Source organism: Cyclopterus lumpus, chromosome 11 (genome assembly GCF_009769545.1).
Source record: "Cyclopterus lumpus isolate fCycLum1 chromosome 11, fCycLum1.pri, whole genome shotgun sequence".
In the NCBI taxonomy this organism is placed as follows: Eukaryota; Metazoa; Chordata; class Actinopteri; order Perciformes; family Cyclopteridae; genus Cyclopterus; species Cyclopterus lumpus.
Window position 1 is genome coordinate 10009326 of NC_046976.1, and position 22816 is coordinate 10032141.

The window sequence follows — 22816 nt, forward strand, 5'->3', positions numbered from 1 at the left end:
TGGTTTGTGCTATATATTTAAGTGAATCATAGAACGTGTATTATTATATTTTAACACCCCCATTATCTATATGGTACAGTCCGTATTCAGGTTTCGGTAAGTGTCTCTCGCCGACAACTTCACGTCAACTTGTCGGTTTGCTGTCACAACATCTAGTTTAGGTCTTCAAAATGAAGGAGAGAGCTCACGACAGCGACACGGACGACGCCGTTTCTCCCCGAACACTTCGGAAGGATGCCGTCAACTATAAGTTACATTTCCGAAATATAAACGAGCAACAAGTGGACGAAATCTGCCTTGATTTCTTCTATAAGCCACACACCATCACCCTCCTGACAGCTACTGTGCTGAGCCTCATGTACTTTGCGTTCACCAGGTAGCTAAAGTTAAACTCAATTGTGTACGCTGAACTTTGTCTTCCAAGTGCTGTTTCGTATACGTTTTAAAAGCTACTAGTACAAAAGCGCCCCTGTTCAAAATCTAGCCAGCCTTACTGAATGTAATATTCCCAATGCTGAATATATGAGGACGTTTCCTGTTGTTAAACATGTGGTATGCGATGTTACAGGGATGACGGGCACTCTGACAACAACCTCCGAGTTGGTATTTTGGTGGTTGTCTCCTTCTTCTTGGTCATCAGTGTCCTGGCCTTTCCTAATGGTAAGAAATGTATCTAAACCTACATTGCTGTGTGTTTAATTAAGCTCAGCCCGTCATATTCTTGTTTCGTCCTCTGTAGTGCTGGAACAATTAGTGGTCTAACATGATAGGCAGCTATTTTGATAACTAGTTAAAAGTCTGTCATTGTTTTCCTTTTTTTATAAAGCACAACTGCCAAATAGTCTCTGCTTCCAGCTAATCAAATGCGATAATGTTTCCCTTTTTTATATTTTGTGGTAGTAAATTCAATATATTTTGGTTTTGGACTTTAGATTGAACGAAGCCTTTAGCGTTATGAAGATGTTCCTATGGGCTTTAGGAAATTGTGAGGGGCATTTTCCACAGTTTTTCTGCTTCCATTAACCAGAAGATTATTCTGAGATAATTATCAGATGATACAAATAATTGATACAAATAATTGTTGGTTACAGCCATACTTAATTTTCTTCATATAAATGTTAGATAAAAAGACGCCACTGCCAGTCTAAAAATGTGTCTGGATTCAGTGTGAATGTGTATTGTTAAAACAATCTCAAGGTTTCCAGAGCTTGTAACCTAATCTTCTATTTAGAGGGCCTGCTGAGATGTCAGTGAGATAGCACAGTTGTCAAATATGGAACTTGAAGTGATAACAGGTGGTCTTAATGAGGGAGCTAATTATTTGCTTGACAACTGAGCAAACCACTTAGTGGATCTTGAGTTAAGACTTATACAACTATACAAATCTATATCAAATGTACCTCTACTTACTAAGAGTCACTTACCATTGTTATGCTTTCTTCATCAGGACCTTTTATCAGGCCACACCCTGCAATATGGCGAATGGTGTTTGGTGAGTGCTCGCCCACATGTGTCACACACACTTTGACATTCACATTAACCTAATTTTTCTCATTTGATCCAGTTTTCAATTTTCTTTATCCTCACTCATTATCTCCTGTTCTCGGCAGGCCTCAGTGTTCTGTACTTTCTGTTTCTCGTCTTACTCATCTTCCTCAACTGGGACCAAGTTAAGATACTGATGTACTGGCTGGACCCAAATCTGCGTTATGCCAAGCGAGAAGCTGATATCATGGTGAGGATGGTTTTGAAACTCTAAACCTTCCAGAGCTCACACCACATCTAATACTTAATGTTGGAAGATGTCACAATGGATGGAAGGGTGGAGACATGGGGAGGGCTTCTCTCTGTCGGTTCTAATATCCAAACGCATGTTCCTGCTTTCTTAAGAAAAAAGGACTGCTTATATATGCATGTTTTTAGAACATAGTAAATTAAAATGAGAACACTTCCAGCTCTTCAATTCTAGTTGTAAAATGTTTTGGTTGCTGTTGTGTTTCTGATAATTCAGTCACAAAACTTTCCCCTTCCAGGAATACGCTGTGAACTGTACAGTGATAACATGGGAGCGGCTGCTGAGCCACTTCGACATCTTTGCATTTGGCCACTTTGCCGGCTGGGCAGTAAAGGCTCTGCTCATTCGCAATTACGGCCTCTGTTGGACCATCAGCATCACCTGGGAGCTCACTGAGGTAACGTGCACATGTTTAAGAAGTGGTTGCCTGTTTTTAGAACTGTTGCATGAATCGCAGCTGTCCAAGGACGTAAACATAAATTCAGTCATACAAAAAAAGTAATTACTTGTAATTTGTAGTGAGCCAGCTCACACAGGCACACAACATTGCTTCAGCTAGGTCTGTGCAGGCATCAATAATTGTTTGTTTTGGAGAAACTCATAACAAAGCAGTGGTATGAGCAGGAGTTTCTGCACATAACAAGTGCTGGTGTCTTGACTGCTGCCAACTGTTGACTGGAGGGATAAGATGACGTTGATTTTGCCTCATACCATTCATCGTAGAATCGACTGCTTCAAAGCAGCTCCTGAGACTTAAGAAATGTGGTCCTTTGATTTGTCTCTTCACATGAATACATTTTCACTCAGTTTTATACTTTCTTTTCCCCAGCTGTTCTTTATGCACCTGCTGCCAAACTTTGCAGAGTGCTGGTGGGATCAGGTGATACTGGACATACTGTTGTGTAATGGAGGAGGCATCTGGCTGGGTATGACCGCCTGCCGGTTTTTGGAGATGAGGACCTACCGCTGGGCCAGCATCAAGTCAGCAAAGCTTATGTTCTTTTCCTTTTTGTCTTTTGAGTTTTGGTTATTGTCCTTTTTAAAAATAAAAAAAAGCCTAAACAATGTGAAAGAATGAGGTATAATTGTTAGGTCGAGGTTAGTTCTTATCTCATTTTCTTTTGATACAACTACAAATTGGGTAGTACTGTCTTTGCTAGAAGATTCCCAAAAGAATAATTTAGTTGATTGTTCTAACAGAAAGTAGATACTGCAAAAATACTCCATACTATGTGTGATTGGGTATATCTCTGTATCCTCAAAAGTGCATGTACTCTGTTCAGGGAAATCCACACCACCACAGGAAAGATAAAGCGAGCCGTGCTCCAGTTCACCCCGGCCAGTTGGACTTATGTGCGCTGGTTTGACCCAAAGTCCTCCATCCAGAGGCTAGCAGGCATCTACCTCTTTATGATCTTATGGCAGGTACTGTATTCGTTGATCTTTTACTTATTTGTTAGATTGTCCTCGCTATTAGAGCTATATCTATTGAGTATCTCTTTTTAATGAATCAATGGATCAAATATTCCAAAAGCTCCTCCTCTATGGCATGCTGCTACTCACACTTGGCACGAAGTATCCATAACAAATCCTTTAATCTTGTGTATCTGGAACCCTTTTATCTTCACAGCTGACAGAGCTGAACACATTCTTCCTCAAGCACATCTTCGTCTTCCAGGCGTCTCACCCACTGAGCTGGTGTCGTATCTTCCTCCTTGGAAGCATCACTGCACCCACTGTACGGTATGTTCAACCTTCAAAACAACAGCATTACACTTATGAGCAACATCCATCCATCCATCCATCCATTATCACCCGCTTATCCGGGGTCGGGTCGGGGTGGCAGCAGGTTCAGCAGGCCGACCCAGGCCTCCCTCTCACCCGCAGCACTTTCCAGCTCATTCTGGGGGATCCCGAGGCGTTCCAAGGCCAGCCGGGAGATATAATCCCTCCAGCGTGTCCTCGGTCTTCCCCGGGGCCTCCTACCAACAATAAACATGATATTACACACTAGATTAAGATACGACCAAAAATAAATACTACCTTTTTTGGCATGACAAATGTCGTTTTTTAGGGGAAATGTGGAGTTTCAGATGCTTTCCGTGACATTTAGTCGGTGTGGAAACCTGAAATACTTGCTTTGTTACTAATTAATTTTTTCTCCAACCTCTTTCAGACAATATTATGCATACCTAACCGACACTCGGTGTAATCGAGTTGGCACACAATGCTGGGTGTTTGGGTAAGTATCTTTTTTATTTAATTATTAATTATATTGTTATAACATTTTGAGTTTTAGTCATTTTCTTATTGTATTGCACGTGCCATAACTAGGGGTCAAATTCCCTTGTATACACCTGTCAGTTAAATTGTTGCTTTTAGCATTGATAGCAGTTGTCAGATAAGCAAACTGACACTGAACTGTGCCCAGGCTGATTGTGTCTCTCTATTTTTATTTAAACATATCGGAACGATAACTTTGGTACACGTGTTCCTGATGTATTCCCGTTTATGGTGCGGATGTCGTATATTCAAATATGAGGACAAAACAAAGTTCCCCCACAACTACAATGTAGCAGTAAATGGATACTTCCCACACGTGGCGACGGCTCAGCCATACTGAGCGCAGTCCACACTGAAACCACTGCTGTGTTGGTCACTATGTTACTCGCAGCAAGTTTTCCAGCTCCTTCAAGCTATTTTAGTGTAGTTGACAAATAAATGGGCGAGCTTTTAACATATTTTAAATTCAGCTTAATAACAGTATACTTTTGGTAGTCAATTGAAATTCGTAACGTAATGTAGGTATTGACCTCTCCTCGGATACAAAGCTGCGAATGCCCTCAGTCTGCACTAGTTTCCATAGCAACGAGACGGGCTCTCTCTGTCTGCATGAATTTACTTAACATTGAGGCTGCTCTCTAAAGGTGTAACCTTTACAATTGAAGTGTCTTTCCCACAGCAGTATGGTGAATGAAGATTGTTATGGGTTTGACGTCTGGGGAACAATAATACTGAGCACGTGCATTTTAAATCATACGACACAAATGTTATGCATCCATAGAGAGGCTCCGCTGCAATGAAATGTTTGTTGCTAAGACAGGAGGTCATAACAAAAAACATGCAAAGCAACCATCCATTCATCAAATGCTCTTATATTTCTCTTTAGGGCCATTTCTTTCCTTGAGGCTCTTGCTTGTGTGAAATTCAGCCAAGACTTGTTTTCCAAGATGCAAATTCTTTCTGTACTCCTGTGGCTGCTTTGTCTGGTAAGGTGTGTGTGTGTGTGTGTGTGTGTGTGTGTGTGTGTGTGTGTGTGTGTGTGTGTGTGTGTGTGTGTGTGTGTGTGTGTGTGTGTGTGTGTGTGTGTGTGTGTGTGTGTGTGTGTGTGTGTGTGTGTGTGTGTGTGTGTGTGTGTGTGTGTGTGTGTGTGTGTGTGTGTGTGTGTGTGTGTGTGTGTGTGTGTGTGTGTGTGTGTGTGTGTTGCTTTTAACATGTATATGTTGCAATACATATGCATCTTTAGGGTGTCTAATTTTCTGCTCATTTAGTGTGTTTTTTCTCATTACCCAGACATTTACTTTTTAAATGGTGTTTAACCTAACTATTTTTGCATTCTCTTCTCCATTGTAGGCACTCATCACACTTCTATGTTTGTATGGGATGATGTGGTATGAGCAAAATAAACTGAAGGTGAGATTTTGCTGTGCTTCTTGATTTGAAGCTTCAGTTATATTATAAGTATTATATTACAAAAAGTTTTCAGAGTAACTTCAAACCAATAGAAAATCTTGTTTTGCTCCCTTATTGTTGTTAAAGTTAAAGCCAGAATAAACCCTTATACAACAGTCAGTAAAAACGAGTTTGTTACATTTCTAGGTTGCTGTTTAGTCACTTTTTAGAACTGCCCATCTTTTGATTCATCATGCTGAGCTTCCTTCGGTTTACAGAGCATTTCTGTACAGAGTGAGGACTGTGATGACAGAGGTGTTGGTGACTCATGTGGTTTGGTCCCAGATGGCCTTGCAGGTCAGTCTCATAACAAGCAGATTGGTGACAACTCTTCTGAAAACTCCATTAAAAATGTTTGACACATGGTTATGTCTCTTTCCCTTATAGATCAGAGGGACTCATTAGGAAGTTTACAACCGACAAAACGGAGGAGAGCTGGTGGGAAGAACAGATTTGTGAATGGCCGCATGGGAAAGGAATAATGACATCAGAGCAACACTGAATCACAACCTCTATGAGAAGGTGAAGGATGCACCCGGCAAGATAAATACAGTGTGCATTAATTTACTGAATATTCGGTGGGAGTCAGAGGCGAAACAAACCGATATACCTGCAGACTGGTGTGTTGATTCTCTTGTACTCTGGCAGCTCTTTAATACTGTATCACAAGGACAAACTTTGTCTTGTAGTCAATGTTACATTTTTAAACGGACATAACCTTGAATTTATTTGTACAAACGCTAGCCTAAGCATCGTCCTACTTCCAACATTATATAACTCTCCTACCTTAAATTACTAAATATTGTTGAAAATATGTGCTAAGTGCACAAAATGTATGCACTTTGCGCGGTGAACATGTTTAGTATGTCCAGTCAGGGGGTGCCAGACCAATCCACACAACGACCCTGAGTACATTTATGCTAAATGCTCTTGATATTTTTTTATTTTTTATTATGGGAAAACTAAAGATCATTGGTATTGTTGTGTATGGCTTTTTATTAGTAATTTAGAATTGGTGATGATTATCTTTTAACTTGTTTTATTTCTGTTTGTTTTTTATAATAATTGCAAAAAGTGACTTTTCTAGAATACAGTAACGCACAGTAACACAGAACTGTATGTGTTTTTTTTTTTCTTCAATCGAAATTGCATCATCAATTCAAATAAGAGGACTAAGTGTAACTGAACTACCAGTGGCATTTACAAGTAACCCTTTTTAGCCAAAGTCAATGTGATATTGGAACGGTTGGGATGTTTTTTTTGTCTTGGTGTTTTTGTGTGTTGGTTTTTAGTGAGCGGTGTATATTAGGTGTACTGACTGAGAATACTGTGACATTCAATGCAATAGTATTGAGGTGACATTCAACAGCAGAGGATAATGACCTTTGAAATTACCCTTTTCAAAAGCAGTTTATATTGGGTTTTGAAATGATCCAAATGAATGAAATGTGACATTAATATATTATGTATAACATTAATATCTTTTCCATGTAAGCTGTTCTTAATATTGTTGAATTATGCATTATTTTTCATATTTAGTGTAGGAATGTTAACAAGTTAGCATCGCCCAATTTCATTTGTATTGGTGTTGTTTGTATGAAACGTACCTCACTTGCTTGCCTAAGTAATTCTGGTCCTTTGACATGTACAAAGCTGTGTGTCAGACTACACTGTATTTAATATAAAATGGTTCTACCTTTCCTCGAAGAAGGTGTCTGACCAAAATCTTACTTATTAAAAAGATTTTGCACAGATGTAGGTGTTGGTATGCTTTTTGTATTATTATTAAATAATATTAAATGTGTTAATTGTAACCTTTAAAGCCACTATTTTGTATTACTTATTTATAATGTTATATGGATGGGTTGAATTTTTTTTGATATAGGCTTACCAAAAAATATATACAAATCCCTTTGTTAGAGGAATGCCAAATTAAAATTGCACGGCATTGTACAGAGATAAAAGTGTAAACCACATGAGATCAAATTCTACAAACTAATACAATGACCTGGACACAATACGTGTACTATACTCACTTTTTTTGGTGATTTATGCACATGATAAAGACAAAAAAAATGTGATCCTACAACTAATAATGATCAATTACTTGTTTGGTCTATAAAACATCAGAAAATACTGAACAATATATAACACAAAGAGTTAACTATTAATTGCATATCAAAATTGTTGATTACGTTTCTCTCAATTGACTAACAATCAATTCAGTAATCGTTTCAGCTCTACTAAAATAACTCAATTATGCTTCCCATCGATAATATAATCAATATATTTAAAAACCATGGCAAAATCACAATTTTCAGTCACATGACACAAAATAACCCCACGCTAGGGCCATGTGGTACAAAGTCCCGTCAAGTCAAGTCGTCCTCTTTGTTTCGTTCAGCTACTACATTTCCCATAGTGCTTTGTAACTGGCTGTGGCTGGATGACAGCTATCCGGCGCCGAAACACCGATAGACACTCAGACGAAAAAGCCATGGCGGCCACGGGTGGAGGGAAAATTAGAAGCAGGAGATATCATATCGCCTCTAAACCTTACGCCAAGAATAAACAGGTACACCGAATGAAAGTGGTCGTGTTAAGAACCAGTGTCGAAGACGTCACAGGGATTGCAGTGCCGTTATGTCTTAGATCTTGTTATTGTTTTGTTGGAGACATTTTATGGCCTGCCGTTAGCGCTCGTGGCCTCCACGCGCTGCTAGCATGTAGAGGCAATGCTAGTAAGTTGGCTTATAGGTTAGCAGAATCAGACCGAATTGACAGGTCAAATCACGGCACAGTGAGTCGTTTACACTAGTTTATCTGTGTTTTTAAGTAAAAGGGCACCCATGCCACGATGGGTTAAGCAACGTTGGCTCTACTAGTCACTTCGTAGCCGTTAGCTACGTTGGCAGAAAGCAAGGAAGTAGAATTATGAGCATTAGCTGCTGTAACTATTGCTAGTTAGCACGCTAGCATTAGCGAGCAACGTATTGTTGTCTTCGGTTTTCGAGGCGTCGCAGTGAGAAGTGACATGATGGTTTGGTTTAACATTACATCTGTCTACATCTCTTGGTAGACACATTCTGGAAGTTACATTTTATGTTGATGTTTCTGGCCTGTCGGAGTCATTTTGGATGTTAGGCTAGCTACCGTTAGTCCAATCTCTGCCAGTTGGATTGCGCAGGAAGCATTGGCTGATTGGGAACCCACATGGTTGCCTGAGTAGACTCGCTTGCCGCCTAGACCTCAGCTAATGTTGCCTCTTAAAACCGCTCCAATCAGTTCATAGTGGACAAGTCGTGTCTTGATGCATGGCTGACACATTAAACTACTTTGTCATTAGCTATCACGTGGACTATTCTATGTACCTTTTAATTAATCGGCTGTTTATATTAATATCAGCATATTGGACTGTTACCTGACTGGAGAGGCAACTAAGCTTACTTTAAAATTATGCCATGGAGTTTGAATATTGATAGGGATACAAGCAGCTCATCATTGTGACCAGCTAAAAGTTATTACATGGATATATTCATTTAACATTTTACGAGGTAAACCAGATTAGGATGAATAGTCATTGTTTATGCTGGACATCAGTTATCCAGTTATTATATACAATTGATCCTTATGGTATAAACAGTGATATAGTTATTGCACCCAATAATGTGTTCAAGCTGATACTTCAAGTTCAAATGTGTCAGTTATTGTCTTTGTCAAGCATTGTTGGGTTTCACATAAATGAAAGATGGTCACACTTTTTGGTCTACCTTCACTGATATAATTTCTGTGAGATAAAAATCATCAGTACTACAAACCACGGTTTTCACAATAACCAACAGTTAAATCACAACTGGAAGTTTAGTGTGGCTGGTGTTTTACATTACATCAATTTAAACTAGGTGGATTAATACATGAATGTTGGGTTTATGGTAGTTTGTTGTAGTTGCACATCTATACACAGCACTCGCAGACTTCTAAGACATGCTTCTGTTTTCGCATATAGTATCATACGGTTTAATTCCATGAAACCATATTCCATTTTATCAACAACCAGCATTTTTTAATCATTATGGTAACTATAAATATATATTTGCTATATAAAGAAGAGTGATTGATTGGAAAAATGCCAACAACAAACAAACTTGAACATTTAATAATTTTACTTTGAATACATTATTATTGGTTGAACACTGTCTCATTCATTCCAAATAGGATACATCATTACATCTTCTAATGCTAATATGTTTGAGTAAATTGCAAATAGTGAAATCCATACAAATGAGAAATCTTGTGTACATTTGTACTTAAAAGGTGTTTTTTTTTTTTTTTTTCAATAGCTTGCTGGATAAAAATCAGAGAGTGTGATAAGACGTCTAGTAACGTTTGTGTCGTCTCTTTCTTGATTAATCTGTGGGATTGCTTGATTTATTTTGTCAATACTTACCTCATCTCATTACATAAATGTAATAATACAACTGGAAGATCTAAAAATGTTTAAGGATGCACGCTCATTACATTCATGTCAACAGCTAGATGCACTGATCTACATAAGTACTGGAATATTCAATCAAAAATAATTATTTGTTTCAGTTAGACATAATGGCTTTCAGGGAGAGCACTGGGCCTCCCTGTTCACAGCAGAAATGCGGAGCCCTTCAACCCTTATAACAATAGCTTATGTAGCACTAAGTAAACTAGCACTGTGGTGGGATATACACTTGCTCTTGACTAGTTTAAGTGGTGTGTTTTTGCATAAAGGTTAAAGTGCAGAGTGGCCCACAGTTGTATTTTGTAGGTGAGCTGGAAACAAGAGGCACATATGGCTCTTATCAAATATTAAAAGCTACCATGGGTTAGACAGGGTCCATATTAAGGGATACACCCGCATTCAAGTCAATGCATTCATATATTTTAGGTTTTGTTTCTGGTTTTGTTGGGCTCTCTTACTGCAACTTCAAAACTGCTCCATCTGTTGGGGAAAATTATTCATGAAACAGATTGTGAGTCATGAAGTATTTAATGCTGGTTTATCCCACTACTGGAGTACATTTTGCTCAAGGCACTAAGTGTCATAGCACTTCCTTAACTTTTGTGAACACGATACACTGCCTGACTGAACTCTTAACTCTACAAACCCACTCAAAAATATGGACATATTCAAGTTAGTCGTTAGGACCTCTAAATGTTGATTGTAGAAGTTACAGGTTATCGATTTTACAGAAAAGAGCTTTCTAGATATTTCATTCAGGGGAATTGTGTAGTTTCTAAATGTGATGTAGGAGACATGAGACATCCTTATTTAACTGGAATTAATCTAGACTTCAGTACAGTGCTGACCAGCGTCACTGGCTCACTGCTTCACAGAAGCATACACAGTGCCTGACCCAGTTTTACCGTGTCATACTTAGCTTGTGTTTTTTTTGCACTGGGGAGGCCTAATGGCTTCTTATTGCAAGTTGGCCTGTGCATCTATTTTAGATCGTAAAATGCAATGTTCATTGCTCTATTTTGTGCATCCATTGTATATTATTTTAAAGGACTTTAAAACAAATTATGTGTAACTGCATTGTCGTAAATTCTTTTTTTAACACTTCAATTAGGCATCCGGGTCATATTTGGCTAAACTGTTTTGTAGACAGCGTTACCGCACACACATTTACTTTTATCCAATACTGATTGTTACGGGAATTTTCAAAAGAGTCTCTGCCTCACTCATTTCATCCCTCTTTTTTTCGACTTTCTCTCTCTCTCTCTCTCTCTCTCTCTCTCTCTCTCTCTCTTGTTTTTTATCAGCAACAGTCAGGCCTCATCAGTCGAGTGACAGACACAGTAAAGAGCATCGTTCCTTCCTGGCTGCAGAAATACTTCAAGAGTGAAGATGCTCCTGAAGAAGGAGGATCTGTACTGGAGACAGACCAGAACTGCCAGCCACCACCTCCTCCTAATGGCAGCGAAGAAGAAGGACCTTCTCCCCTTGGATGCGACTCCCCGGAGCCAAGCACCAGTTACACAGGTCAGTCTCTCGGTCACTCTTCACATCTCTTCAAAAAGATTAGCTAGGGAATTTAATATCCCATACATGAGATGCTCACCTGTGACTTCTTTCTCTCTCGCACAGAGCCCTCAACCAGCAGGGCATCCCTAAACTTTCAGGACTATGTGCTTTCTCGTCCTCCACTGAGTCGTTCGCACCATCACTTTCCTCCGCTGGAGGCCTCCTCCCCAACCCTGGGGGCCTCCAGCAGCCTTTTCTCCCAACCCTCCACCTCCTCTGCCCCTGGACCCTTTTCCACAGGCTTCTCCTTGGTCAAAGAAATCAAGGACAACCTCTCGCAGCATGAAGATGACAACATCTCGACCACTAGCGGCTTCTCCTCACGAGCCTCAGACAAAGGTAAAAGCAGAGTGACCTCTTCTCAAATAATTAGTGTGTTGATGGAAGGTTATCTGAACACTGATATTATTATCTAACAATGTCTGTTTCAAAAAAGCTTTGCTATCTCTGCATCCCTGTTTGAATCCCATTTCTTTGTTTAGTTGTCTCCACCATGCAAAATGCACCACCCTTGCTCGATGCATTATGACGTTGATTAAAATATACAACGACTATAAAAATGTAAAACACTAACTACCTGTGTTTCTATCTTTGCATGCTTCTGGGCCTACTTTTAAGTTTAGTTTTAAGTAATCCTTGGTAAATCTGTATAGACTGGTCTGCTAAGTTATATTTCTGTATTGGTGCTCTCTTAAAATGGAGATATTTTAAAAATCAGTTTTCTTTGCTTCGGTTTCTTTAACAGATGTCCCCACTTCCAAAACGGCATCACTTCCTCAACTTTGGTCCCCAGAGATGGACAGAACACAGTCTGGGCCTCAACCTGCCCAGTCCAGTCTTAGAAAGCCTTCTTTCAACCTTTCTGTATTTGGAACTTCCAATGTGAGTATCTGCGGGTTTGTTCATCAAGATACTGAGTAATGCTTTCTGAAAGAACAGAAGTATGCCACAAAGCTCTGCATGTTGGTGGGTCAGGCTTTGATGTAGTTGCTGTGCCTTTTTGAAGCAGTGACCCACTTGGATATAAAATGTCTGTCTGTAATTTGGTCCATGGACTAAATAAAAGTCCTGTGTACAAGAGACTTCTACACAATTTGACCTGACGAATACTTTTTAGGTGTAGACACAGTTTCAACTCATAATAGTTTCATAATAATGACCCCCCCACACACACACACACACACACACACACACACACACACACACACACAGATACACACAGATTCTAAACGACGCCTCTGCTTTTGTGTGCATTCTGACTTAGATTCATTAAAGTAATGAAGACAAACTAGTGACAATACGAGTCTGAGCTTTTAGCATCAGATGTTCTTAATATATTTATATATCAAACCCTTTGTGGATTGTAATATATCTGCATCTTAGATAATTCAAAAAAATTGGCATGACTTTATTAGCAGAAGGAAAAAGCTTGCTTTTTAAGGGTAAAGAATTTGCATGTATTTGCAGTTTTACTCAATATACTTTTTTTTGTTTAGCTGCATAAACATACTTTCCCTTATTTCATGAATTACAAACACTTGAATGAGTTGATGTTTGAGAATAACATTGACTGGTAATACAATGAAGTAACTTCACTTAATCCTAATGTAATATAATTTAACCATCTCTCTTCCAGTCATCATTAAACAGCACAGTACTAAACTCCAGCCAGCTCGGAGATTCACCCTACTATCCTGGGAAGACCATGTATGGTGGGGCAGCTGCAGTCAGGACCTCCCGTGCTCGTCCTGGAACCCCATATCAGGTGAGCCAAATACTTCATATGGGGAGCTAGCACACTTGGTTTAACACTTTATATTCAGTCTTCATGTGCATTTAGCATTGTGGCTGTTTTAAGTGGAGTAGCCTTTAGTGGGTGAACACTGATGTCATAGGACGTGTAATTGGGGTGTAATTGGAGACTAAATTAGCGCATCTGATCTGTAGGCCCCCCCAGTGAGGAGACAGATCAAGGCCAAGCCTGCTGGTGCTCAACCCTGTGGGGTGACCAGCGCCTTAGCGAGACGCATCCTTCAGTCCTTGGAGCGAATGTCGAGCCCCCTGGCTGTGAGTACACACACACACACACACACACACACACACACACACACACATGATTATCTCGTCTTTTCAAACTTTATTTGATCTCAGAGTCTGTAGTTAGACATTTGATATTTTGCCAATGGGTAATGTTAAGTGACACAATCTTTTCACAGGATGCTCGGAGAATCCCAGCAGCAGCCTCGTCCCCCTTGTCAGCAGTAAGAGCGTTGTAATATATTTACTTATATTGTGAATTGACATATTCTCAGTGACAATATATTGAAATCTTGATGTAAAAAAATCAAAAACGCCTATTGATTTGTCTAACAATGAAATCGTTTTCTGACATGAGTTTCTTTTTTGCAGTCAATGGATGGCACAAATCTAGATGTTTCACATTTCCAAGCAAAAAAGAAACGTGTAAGTACAGTTTTTTAAAATTTAATTATCTACATTGAGCTTTGTTTTTCATATATGATAACTCATATATGTCCCTGTATGACTTTAATCACACTCTATTTATGCACATCAACAACTATACTTCACTTGTGTCTGTGGGTTTTGCCGTTTAGCCTTTTAGCACAGGGCTTAGTGATACGAACAGGGATATCATTGTACAAACCCAGCAGCACTTGTTGTGGTTTGTCCTCCTGTCATTTCCTATCCTGTCAGTTGTTCTCTGCGCCAGTTAACAGGATTTTCCTCGGCTGGGACACAGTTGTTACCCGCACTGTGTGCTGGCGAGAAAAAGAGTGCTTGACTCAAGATGGGTTTAATCTCATGAAAGTGTGCTTAACACACTGCACATAAACACACACAAAGTTTTCTGTTGAATCGTGCCAGCTCTGGATTGGACTTGACCTCAGTAATAACTGTCAGGCATTCCCATCTGTGACAGCTGCTTTGTAAATCCTAACAATGGTGTATTGACGCTCACGGGTCCATAACAAGAAAACCCTACTATGTTACTGAGCCTTTTGTGTTAGATATTTACTTATCTAACACTGATACCTGCAGTTATAATATTGCTTATATATCTGTCCAACTGCTGGTGTTTTTTAAAATTTTTTATTATTATTGTCAACAAATTGCCCAAAGAATAAGAATTGATTCTGCTATTGAGCAGTGTCTGTGTAGGCACAGACCGATAAGATATACAAGAAGCATGGCCTGTGTATGGTGTAGTTATACAATTGTACAATCTCTAGAGATGTTGCTGTTCACATTCTGGGACAAAGTTTCATGTTGGCGTTCAGAGGATAAACTCTGTTATCATATTAAAAGCAGTGTGACGATTGTAATGGTATAGCGAGATCTGTGGCATAAAGACAAAAGCTTTATTCGACTCATTTTGACAAAGAATGCAGCACTGCCACCATTGTTGATTCTGATTCTCATCTTTGGTCTTTATTTACCACCGTTTCTTCAATTCAGATGGATTCCTCCCTCCCACCGGTGCAGAAGCTGGTGGTTCCTGTTGCAGCGTTGGTGTCAGGAAACCGTTCTGTGTCCTTTAGGCCAACTTTAACTCCAGGAGGAGTGAGCAGAACTCTTGACAGGACCCCAAAAGAGACGGTCAGAAACAGTGCTGCATCATATTACACCATTGCATTTGTCCTTTATAACTTGATGCTTTATTTGTTGGTATTTTATTCCCTTAGCCTACAAGACAATCACCACAACTACCTGAAGTAACCCCAGGTCCATCTCGAAGGTAAAACAGGGTTGCTCTAATTGAATAGCCAAGAAAGTTAGACTTAACTAAGAAAACAGGGCGCTATAACCTATTAACCACATGTCTAGTCACTGTCAAACATTTCCTTTTTTTGGATGACTGACTGACTGTATCTTGATTTAGTTTATTTTACTTACTATACCTGTTCCTGTCTATCCCTTTACTACTAGCACAATGATTTCCAGTGGCCCAGCCTATCCTCTGTCCAGCACGCCTGCAGCCAGCAGCGTGAGCTCTGGAGGGGGCAAGATGAAGAGAGAGAGGACCAGTACACGGCCTTCCTCTAAACGCCCTGAAGAGGAAGAGGTAAGGGCTTTGAAACTAAAAACCTCAGTTCTCAATTTCTAAAAATGTTATCTACATTTTAAGTAACATTATTTATAGTTTTCCAGCACTTATAATTTTGATATACAAACAGCCTATGGATAAAAGTAGTGTTGGTACTTTTATACCAGGGCAATATGGGACCTATTTTCAGGCCAAGCTAAGAGAAAGGTCATGAATCCAGATCAGACAATTTGCCTTGATGCATTCAGATTGTTAAAACATGTCATCATCTCATTTCACCAACAGTCTGAAAGATGCACAGTTCAGGAATGACAGACATTGGACACAAAATGATATTCTCTCTCGTCTTCTGATTTTAGGTGGCTCAAGTACTGGACCTACCAACCATTTCACTTCCCATCAGCTCCTCTGCCTTGCCTACCTTCAGCTTCTCCTCCCCTCTTCCCCCTCTCACCACCTCCACCACCAACAGCACGGCTCCCAACCTCACGCATGTGACTCCCGCTAAGGAAACTGTCACAAATAAGGTCTGTCTTAAAATTGTCTCATTCTATTAGTGTTGCTCCAAGTCTAATGGTTATTATTATTATTATTATTATTTATATATATATATATATATATTCACTTTTATTTTGTTTTCTTGTTTTTTCCAGGAACCACCAACGGCCTCGACACCTCCCTCTGTACCTTTTACATTTTCCTCCCCTATTGTCAAAGCGACTGCTTCTAGTCCTCCTTCTTTTTCCCCCTCAGTAAGTAAATGGTTTATCTCTTAATGTTTAGTAGTCTATTAGGTTTACATTTAGGTACAACAGTAACGTTGATAATAATTGTTATTTCCTGTTTCTAGGCTGGATTCACTTTTAGTGCACCTGTAGCAAAGTTAGGACCCTCCATGTCTAATGGGAAGCTTGCCTATCCCATAGTTGCAGCAGGTAAGACATTTTTCTTAAAACTGTCATGATGCAGATTTGTTGCCTTTTCTGAGAAAAACTGGATTTAATCTTTTTTTTGTTTTCTTGTCTTCTACAGTGAAGTTTGCAACAAGCAAAAGCACTGAAGATTTTGAAGGGCCTTTCAAGCCAGCCAAGGCCCTGAAGCAGGGCAGTGTTTTGGATCTTCTTAAGGCACCTGGTAAGAATCAATAACTCACTAAACATTCACAGTATTTGTTTTGCATCATTTGGTTGACATGATTGTTCACCGTTTAAATCCTTTACTTGCTCTGCCCAGGCTTTGCTTCTCCTGTTGCTCAGACTTCCCCAGGCCCAGTCGGCAATCTGCTGCAGACCTCCACACTATCCACAGCCCCTTCCTCCATTACCATCACCACCTCCTCCTCCTCCTCAACAAGATTTGGCGATGTGTTCAAAGCCCCACCAGGCTGGGGCTGTGATGTCTGCTTGGTGCAGAACAAGCCATCAGACACCAAATGCGTTTGCTGTATGGCCCCACAGCCGTCCTCAGCCAAATCTATGGACAGTAAACCTTCAACGGCCACCTCGGTTGGGCGAGAGAGCAGCGGCAAGAACACCACCACTACAACTACTGCAGGTTTTGGCATAATGTTCTCCAACCCGGCAGGAACTTGGGACTGTGACACATGCCTGGTTCTAAACAAACCTGATGCAGTAAAGTGTGTGGCCTGTGAAACAGCCAAACCTGGGACAGGGCTTAAACCCTCACTGACTCTTCCGTCTGCCTTCTCAGCTATATCCCCACCTACAGCCCCTGTTTCTACAGGGTTCATCGGATTTGGAGACAAGTTCAAAAAACCTGCGGATGCATGGGAATGTGATACATGTTTGGTAGAAAACAAGGCTGAGGACACAAAGTGTGTGGCTTGCACCAGCACTAAACCAGGTAATAATAGACCTCAACCATGGTAATGTTGGTATTTGAGATTCAACAAAGTTCCCAATCTTTGTTTTTCATGAGGGTAGAATTTAATTAACTGATTTAAAGGCATCTTTAAGTAAATTGTCCGTTTAGTGAAGCATCTCTTTTTCCTCATCTTCACAACAGGAGCTTCAGCGGGAGCCTCTTCTTCAGCCAGCAATGCTCAGGTGTTTGGGTTGGCGTTCAAGATGCCAGAAGGTGCCTGGGATTGTGATGTCTGTCTTGTACAGAATAAGGCTGCAGATGTCCAGTGTGTTGCCTGTCAGGCAGTCAAACCTGGAGCTAAAGTGGAGCCCAAAGGTAACAACAGTTATCTGAATAATAAAATTACTCACAATTGCATATGTGTCTGTTTGCTTTATATTAGACTGTCAAGATCACCATACAAATAGTCCACATATTAGGTTTTGAAAAACTTGAGACTTGTTTTTAAATCTGTACCTAATCTACACTTTTCACATGTGTGTTGTACTTTATTTCTCTGAAGCTTTTGGTTCATCAGCTGCCGTGACTTCAGGCTCTAATTCTGGAAATTTTAAGTTTGGTACATCAGACAGTACTTCGGGAAATGAATCTGTAGGTTTCAAGTTTGGAGGCTCATTGACAGAATCCTCCTCTTCATCTTCATCAGGTGGATTCAAATTTGGAGTCCCATTTGGAAGCTCCTCATCAGAAACCTCTTCTAAAGACACTACTGCCTCAACGGGGTTCAAATTTGGCAACTCATCTGAGGGCTTTAAATTTGGGACTGCCTCTAGTGATGACAAAAAGTCAGACCAATCTGCTGCAGGTTCTGGGTTTAAGTTTGGAGCAAGCGGTGGGATACTATTTGGAACTGGCTCATCTAGCACAGAAAGTAACTCCTCCAAGGGCGGCTTCACATTTGGACTCTCAAAACCAGAGGAGAAAACACCAGACACTACCACCAACCCATCCTCTCGTAGTTGTACTCCTCCTGCACCCTCTCAGGAGAAAAGTGAGGTTGCTGCATCGTCAAATGACACCACATCCACATCCACCACTAGGTCGGTATTTGGGAGTTTGGCGACCACCACACCACAAGGGGGCTCTACTTTTGGAACCTTACAAACAGACAAAGAGCCAGCTGCGCCCACGTTTACTTTTGGAAAGCCAGAGGAAAAGAAGGAAGCCGCTACCTCCTCGACTCCATCTGCCTTCCTCTTCGGTGCTGCTAGTAAAGAGACAGATGCTGCTGCACCAGCAGCGGCCACCTCAGGAGGCTTTTCCTTTAGCAAGCCCAGTGCTCCAACAGAACAACCTCCACCCGCCTATAATTTTGGCAAGCCAGCAGACAAGAGTGAAACTGCAGAGGCCCCAAAGCCGTCTTTTAGCTTTGGACAAAGTGCTGCAGGTGAGAGAAAGTTTGAACAGTGCTGCTGTAGAAATCAGTTTGTGAATGCTTCACATTCTGTTGGTGTGTAACGCCTTGCCAATTTGTTCTTTTCTGAGTTTTCATTTATTTGAAGGGAAATCCAGTTTTGTAACTGGAGTAGTTTTTGTAGCTTGACCATTTCAGTCACCAAATTGCTGAGATCTGGGTGACACGGCACCATCATTCCCTAAACCATCAGTTAATCCCTGCAGGCTTTTTCTTTCCACTGAGATGCCCTTTAACGCCTCCAACCCCTAACTGCTCTAGTGGAGCTGCTCAACAGCGAACAGATCAGACTGCAATTTTTCTCTCTTTTATTTCAAGGCTTTCTTAAAAAGCATTGTTCTCAGTAAACTTACCAGAATAAAAAGAGTGGGAAACTGGAACATTAAGGTAAACAAACACGCATGAAATGCCTATTTTCTTTTGCAGTGAAACAATTTGTTTCAAGTATATTAGGTTTAACTTGGCCCAGATGTCCAACATTTTGCCAAAACTATAACACCTGTGACGATTGTAAAAGTATTTCAGCAAAATAATGTATGGAGTACTTCAGCGCTTTAGTATTGCACTTTATTTCCTCGGGCCACATAAAGTTCCCCTTTTATACAACTGTGTTCACTGAATGAGTAGTATATTCTGTTCTTAACTGCCTTTCATGCTACTGCACTGTATGATGTATAATGTGAAACATAATCAGCTATTTGTTCCCTTGACAGATTCTTCAACTGCTCCAAAACAAGCATTTTCCTTTATGGTTGGCAATCCTACCAACCTAGTCAACTCCACCACTTCGTCATCCACCACCCCGACGCCCAGTCTGTTCGGCACCACCACCAGCACCAGCAGCAGCGGCAACAGTTCCACTCAAGCTCCTGCTCCTGCTGCAGCTCCTAGCACTTTCATGTTCGGTCAAACTGCTGCAACATCCAATGAAGCTCCACCAGCTAAGGCCTTTGTCTTTGGCCAGAGTCAGGACAGCCAGCCACCTGCCCCGTCAGCTGCCCCTCTGAACTCTACTCCCGTTCCAGCTCAGCCCTTTATCTTTGGTGCTCCTGCCAGTGCTGCTGCTGCTCCTGCCAGTGCTGCTGCTGCTCCTCCAACCTTCGGCTTTGGAGCAGCAGCATCCACTGCTGCCTCAACTACAGGTCTCTATATGTGCTCATGTGGGTTCTTTCTGATAATGGGCATGGTCATGATATCTATTTTGGACAATGAAACATTTCCATTAAATATTATTGAATATTTATGTTATATTTACAGTCTACATGTATTGATATCTTCAATCCTTTCTTTTCACTAACAGCTCCATCTGCAGCTCCCTCACCATTTGCATTCAGCTCGGCCCCCTCTGGTGGATTTGGGGCCAATCAGACTTCTTCATTCGGTTCCTCCTTTGGATCCCCCTTCCCATCCACACCGTCCCAGCCCCCAGCCTTCGGAGCCAAACCCAACGCCACACCTGTCTTTGGACAGCAGACCAACTCCACACCTGTATTTGGGACAGCTGCTAATTCTGCACAAGGTGGGGGACTGTAACAGTAAAATCCATTTTCCTTTCAGGTTGTCCATGGTACCAAAGGCTCCGGCTCCTTGCATTATTGATGTATGATTAAACAAGTTCAAACATGTAAATGTGCCACATTTTTCTCAGCTGGAGGCTTTCAGTTTGGAGGAGCCAGTGCATTCGGAGCCACAAACAACACCTCAGGAGGAGTGTTTACTTTTGGAGCAGGATCAGCAGCTTCTCCTGGCCCCCCTGCAAACCCCTCTATCGCACCCCAGTCAGGACCCCCTGGAGGTGGATTTACTTTTTCACAACCCCCACCATTCAATATTGGGTAAGTTGTGTTTCCTCAGTTTACAATATTTTAACAAGTATTCAAAGTAGCTGTACTTTTAAAATAGGCGTTCAATAAATGATACATTTAGTTTTCTGTATATTTCAAAAGCTCCAGTAACAGTCTGAAATGCATCAAGTCAAATATACATTTGACACAAATGCTATGTGGTCAAGCAGTTTTGATGTAATACTACAGATTGGTATCAATGTTTGTGACTACATCTTTAAGCTGAGATGAGGTGAAACATAACAACATAAACTTTGGCTAATTTTGCTCTTGTCCATGAAAAATGTGTTATTACTGTCTATGTTTTTGAAAACTTCAGTTGTTGCAAAAGGCAATGCTTACAATAATTGTGATGTCCTTTTCTCTTCCAGGTCAGCGAAATCCTTCACCGCCCCTCCTGCTGGACCGCAAGCGATTGCTGGGCGCAAGATCAAGACAGCGGTGCGGCGCAGAAAGTAGAGCCACGTGGACTCGACTATAATGAAGACGTGACTTTGACTTGACTGTATCCCCACTGAAGGCTGAATAAAGTCCTGGAAGGTCTCAGCTAAACGAACACTGAAATGATTAGGCATGTGAAGAAGGGCCGAGGCTCGGGGCCACTTTGTGCTCGGGCTGGACGGGTGTGCGTGTTTTAGCTCTAGGCTGAGCTGATCATTCAGAGATTTTCACCGGAGCCGTTAACATGTGAGACTAATCCCACAGGACTTCACATGAGAAACTGTTGACTGAACAATGAGACTGACTTAGAAAAGAACAATCAAGCAAAGACCCATTCTCAACACCATGAAACAAGACCGTTATATCTATATTTTCAACACTGGCAAATGTCTGCTAGACTTTAGGCATGACTTTTTGTAAGAAAATTACAAAGGCAAAAACTGCAAAATGTAGAGTTGTGAGTGTACACAAAAGCCTATTAATTAGTATGGGTGATCAGGTTATGTGCTGTGATATGCAGAGACGTAGTGAGAGCTGTGCGGCACATCTCCAGTGGCTATCCTTAAAACTATTAAGACTGCTCCTCTTACAGAAATCAAGGTGCCGATGGAGATGTAGCCGTGGTGTCAGTGCTGTGTGCTGTATGTACAGGGATGAGCGTGTAATCTTTGTGGTGAATGCAGCGTGCTTGTTTCCACCTCTTATGTACAGACTTGAGGTGTGTTTGGTTAATTTGTACATGCTAAGGTTGCGTGTTGGTGTGCGTATGAAAACTGAACGTTAAGAGTTTTCACCTGGGCCACTAGCTAGCATCGCCACAGGTGAGCAAGCAAATGAATGTTTAAACTAAAACAAGGAGAGGATGGAAGGAAGGAGGGAGCAGGAGGGGGGAACGTATCCATGCACTGGAGGACTGTCCTGGTCGTAGGCTTTCACCCTAGTTCAACTCCGTTAGGACTTTGTAAAAACATAGTTTCTGAACTCTGTTACATCTTTATTTCTTTGACCTCTCTGGTTCCCTCCACTACTCTGCTTTTGTGCCGTCTTGTCTCTCTCTTGTTTCCTCCTTCATCCTGAGTGCGTATACTCTCCCTTTACCTCTCTCTGCCTCCCTCTTTATCTCTTTCTCTTAATTGGCCTTTGAATATTATTATAAAAGCCTGTAAATAGTGATTTTTTTTGTTTGTTTTTTTATCTGTGAAGTTTAATTTTTTTGTGTGTTAAATCCGCATTCAGCATTTTTGTCTTTAGAATTTATGTAAATTCCTATATTCAAAGTTGCCCGAATCCATTTAAAAGGAGCTTAAATGCAAATTGGAGAGCCTTTGATGACTAAAGGTATATTGGCTTTTCTGATCCACTTTTGTTTGGACCAAAACCAGTATTGTACAAAGTATTAAGTATATATTTTTCTATTGCGTGTTTAAATGGACGAGGGTGACTTTGGATGATAAGGAAGTCAGTTTAATTTTAAAGCCATGATTATTACTGGATGAGTGATACAAATTAAAACCATGGATAATTACCATCAATAAAACTATAAAAACAAATTCATGTTTTCTGTTGTTGATCTTTTCATACA

The 22816-nt window shown here is 40.7% G+C and overlaps 2 protein-coding genes across 4 annotated transcripts; both read left to right on the plus strand.

The window, feature by feature from the left end:
• The first annotated feature begins 101 nt into the window (after window positions 1-101).
• ptdss1b (phosphatidylserine synthase 1b) lies at window positions 102-7282 on the plus strand. The gene is made up of 13 exons (XM_034545895.1): window positions 102-376; window positions 569-660; window positions 1448-1492; window positions 1611-1735; window positions 2034-2192; window positions 2625-2776; window positions 3079-3220; window positions 3426-3538; window positions 3972-4037; window positions 4965-5064; window positions 5429-5488; window positions 5746-5824; window positions 5915-7282. Exons 1-13 carry the CDS (start codon window positions 171-173, stop codon window positions 6007-6009), a joined length of 1434 nt encoding a protein of 477 aa, XP_034401786.1. The 5' UTR covers window positions 102-170; the 3' UTR covers window positions 6010-7282.
• A 691-nt stretch (window positions 7283-7973) lies between these two features.
• Window positions 7974-22784, plus strand: nup153 (nucleoporin 153). Of its 3 annotated transcripts, none has more exons than XM_034544821.1 (22): window positions 7974-8102; window positions 11324-11543; window positions 11649-11924; window positions 12331-12467; window positions 13222-13350; window positions 13533-13652; window positions 13802-13846; window positions 13995-14048; window positions 15063-15203; window positions 15290-15342; window positions 15534-15669; window positions 16011-16178; window positions 16305-16403; window positions 16502-16586; window positions 16684-16785; window positions 16885-17514; window positions 17677-17850; window positions 18038-18922; window positions 19663-20091; window positions 20250-20468; window positions 20598-20784; window positions 21165-22784. In XM_034544821.1, the coding sequence occupies exons 1-22, from the start codon at window positions 7974-7976 to the stop codon at window positions 21250-21252; spliced, it is 4506 nt and encodes a 1501-aa protein (XP_034400712.1). In that variant the 3' UTR covers window positions 21253-22784. The 3 variants fall into 3 exon arrangements, with proteins under 3 accessions (XP_034400712.1, XP_034400713.1, XP_034400714.1); XM_034544822.1 differs by having other exon boundaries at window positions 18182-18922; XM_034544823.1 differs by having other exon boundaries at window positions 7997-8102; window positions 11330-11543; window positions 18182-18922.
• Window positions 22785-22816: the final 32 nt, after the last annotated feature.

Bases quoted from the DNA above. Each gene is read 5' to 3' on its own strand.
- ptdss1b (XM_034545895.1), top strand. From the start codon at position 171: ATGAAGGAGAGAGCTCACGACAGCGACACGGACGACGCCGTTTCTCCC. The intron at 2,777-3,078 runs GTCAGCAAAGCT...TACTCTGTTCAG, and splicing joins TACCGCTGGGCCAGCATCAA to GGAAATCCACACCACCACAG. The intron at 3,539-3,971 runs GTATGTTCAACC...AACCTCTTTCAG, and splicing joins ATCACTGCACCCACTGTACG to ACAATATTATGCATACCTAA.
- nup153 (XM_034544821.1), top strand. From the start codon at position 7,974: ATGACAGCTATCCGGCGCCGAAACACCGATAGACACTCAGACGAAAAA. The intron at 15,343-15,533 runs GTAAAACAGGGT...CTTTACTACTAG, and splicing joins ACCCCAGGTCCATCTCGAAG to CACAATGATTTCCAGTGGCC. The intron at 15,670-16,010 runs GTAAGGGCTTTG...TTCTGATTTTAG, and splicing joins AACGCCCTGAAGAGGAAGAG to GTGGCTCAAGTACTGGACCT.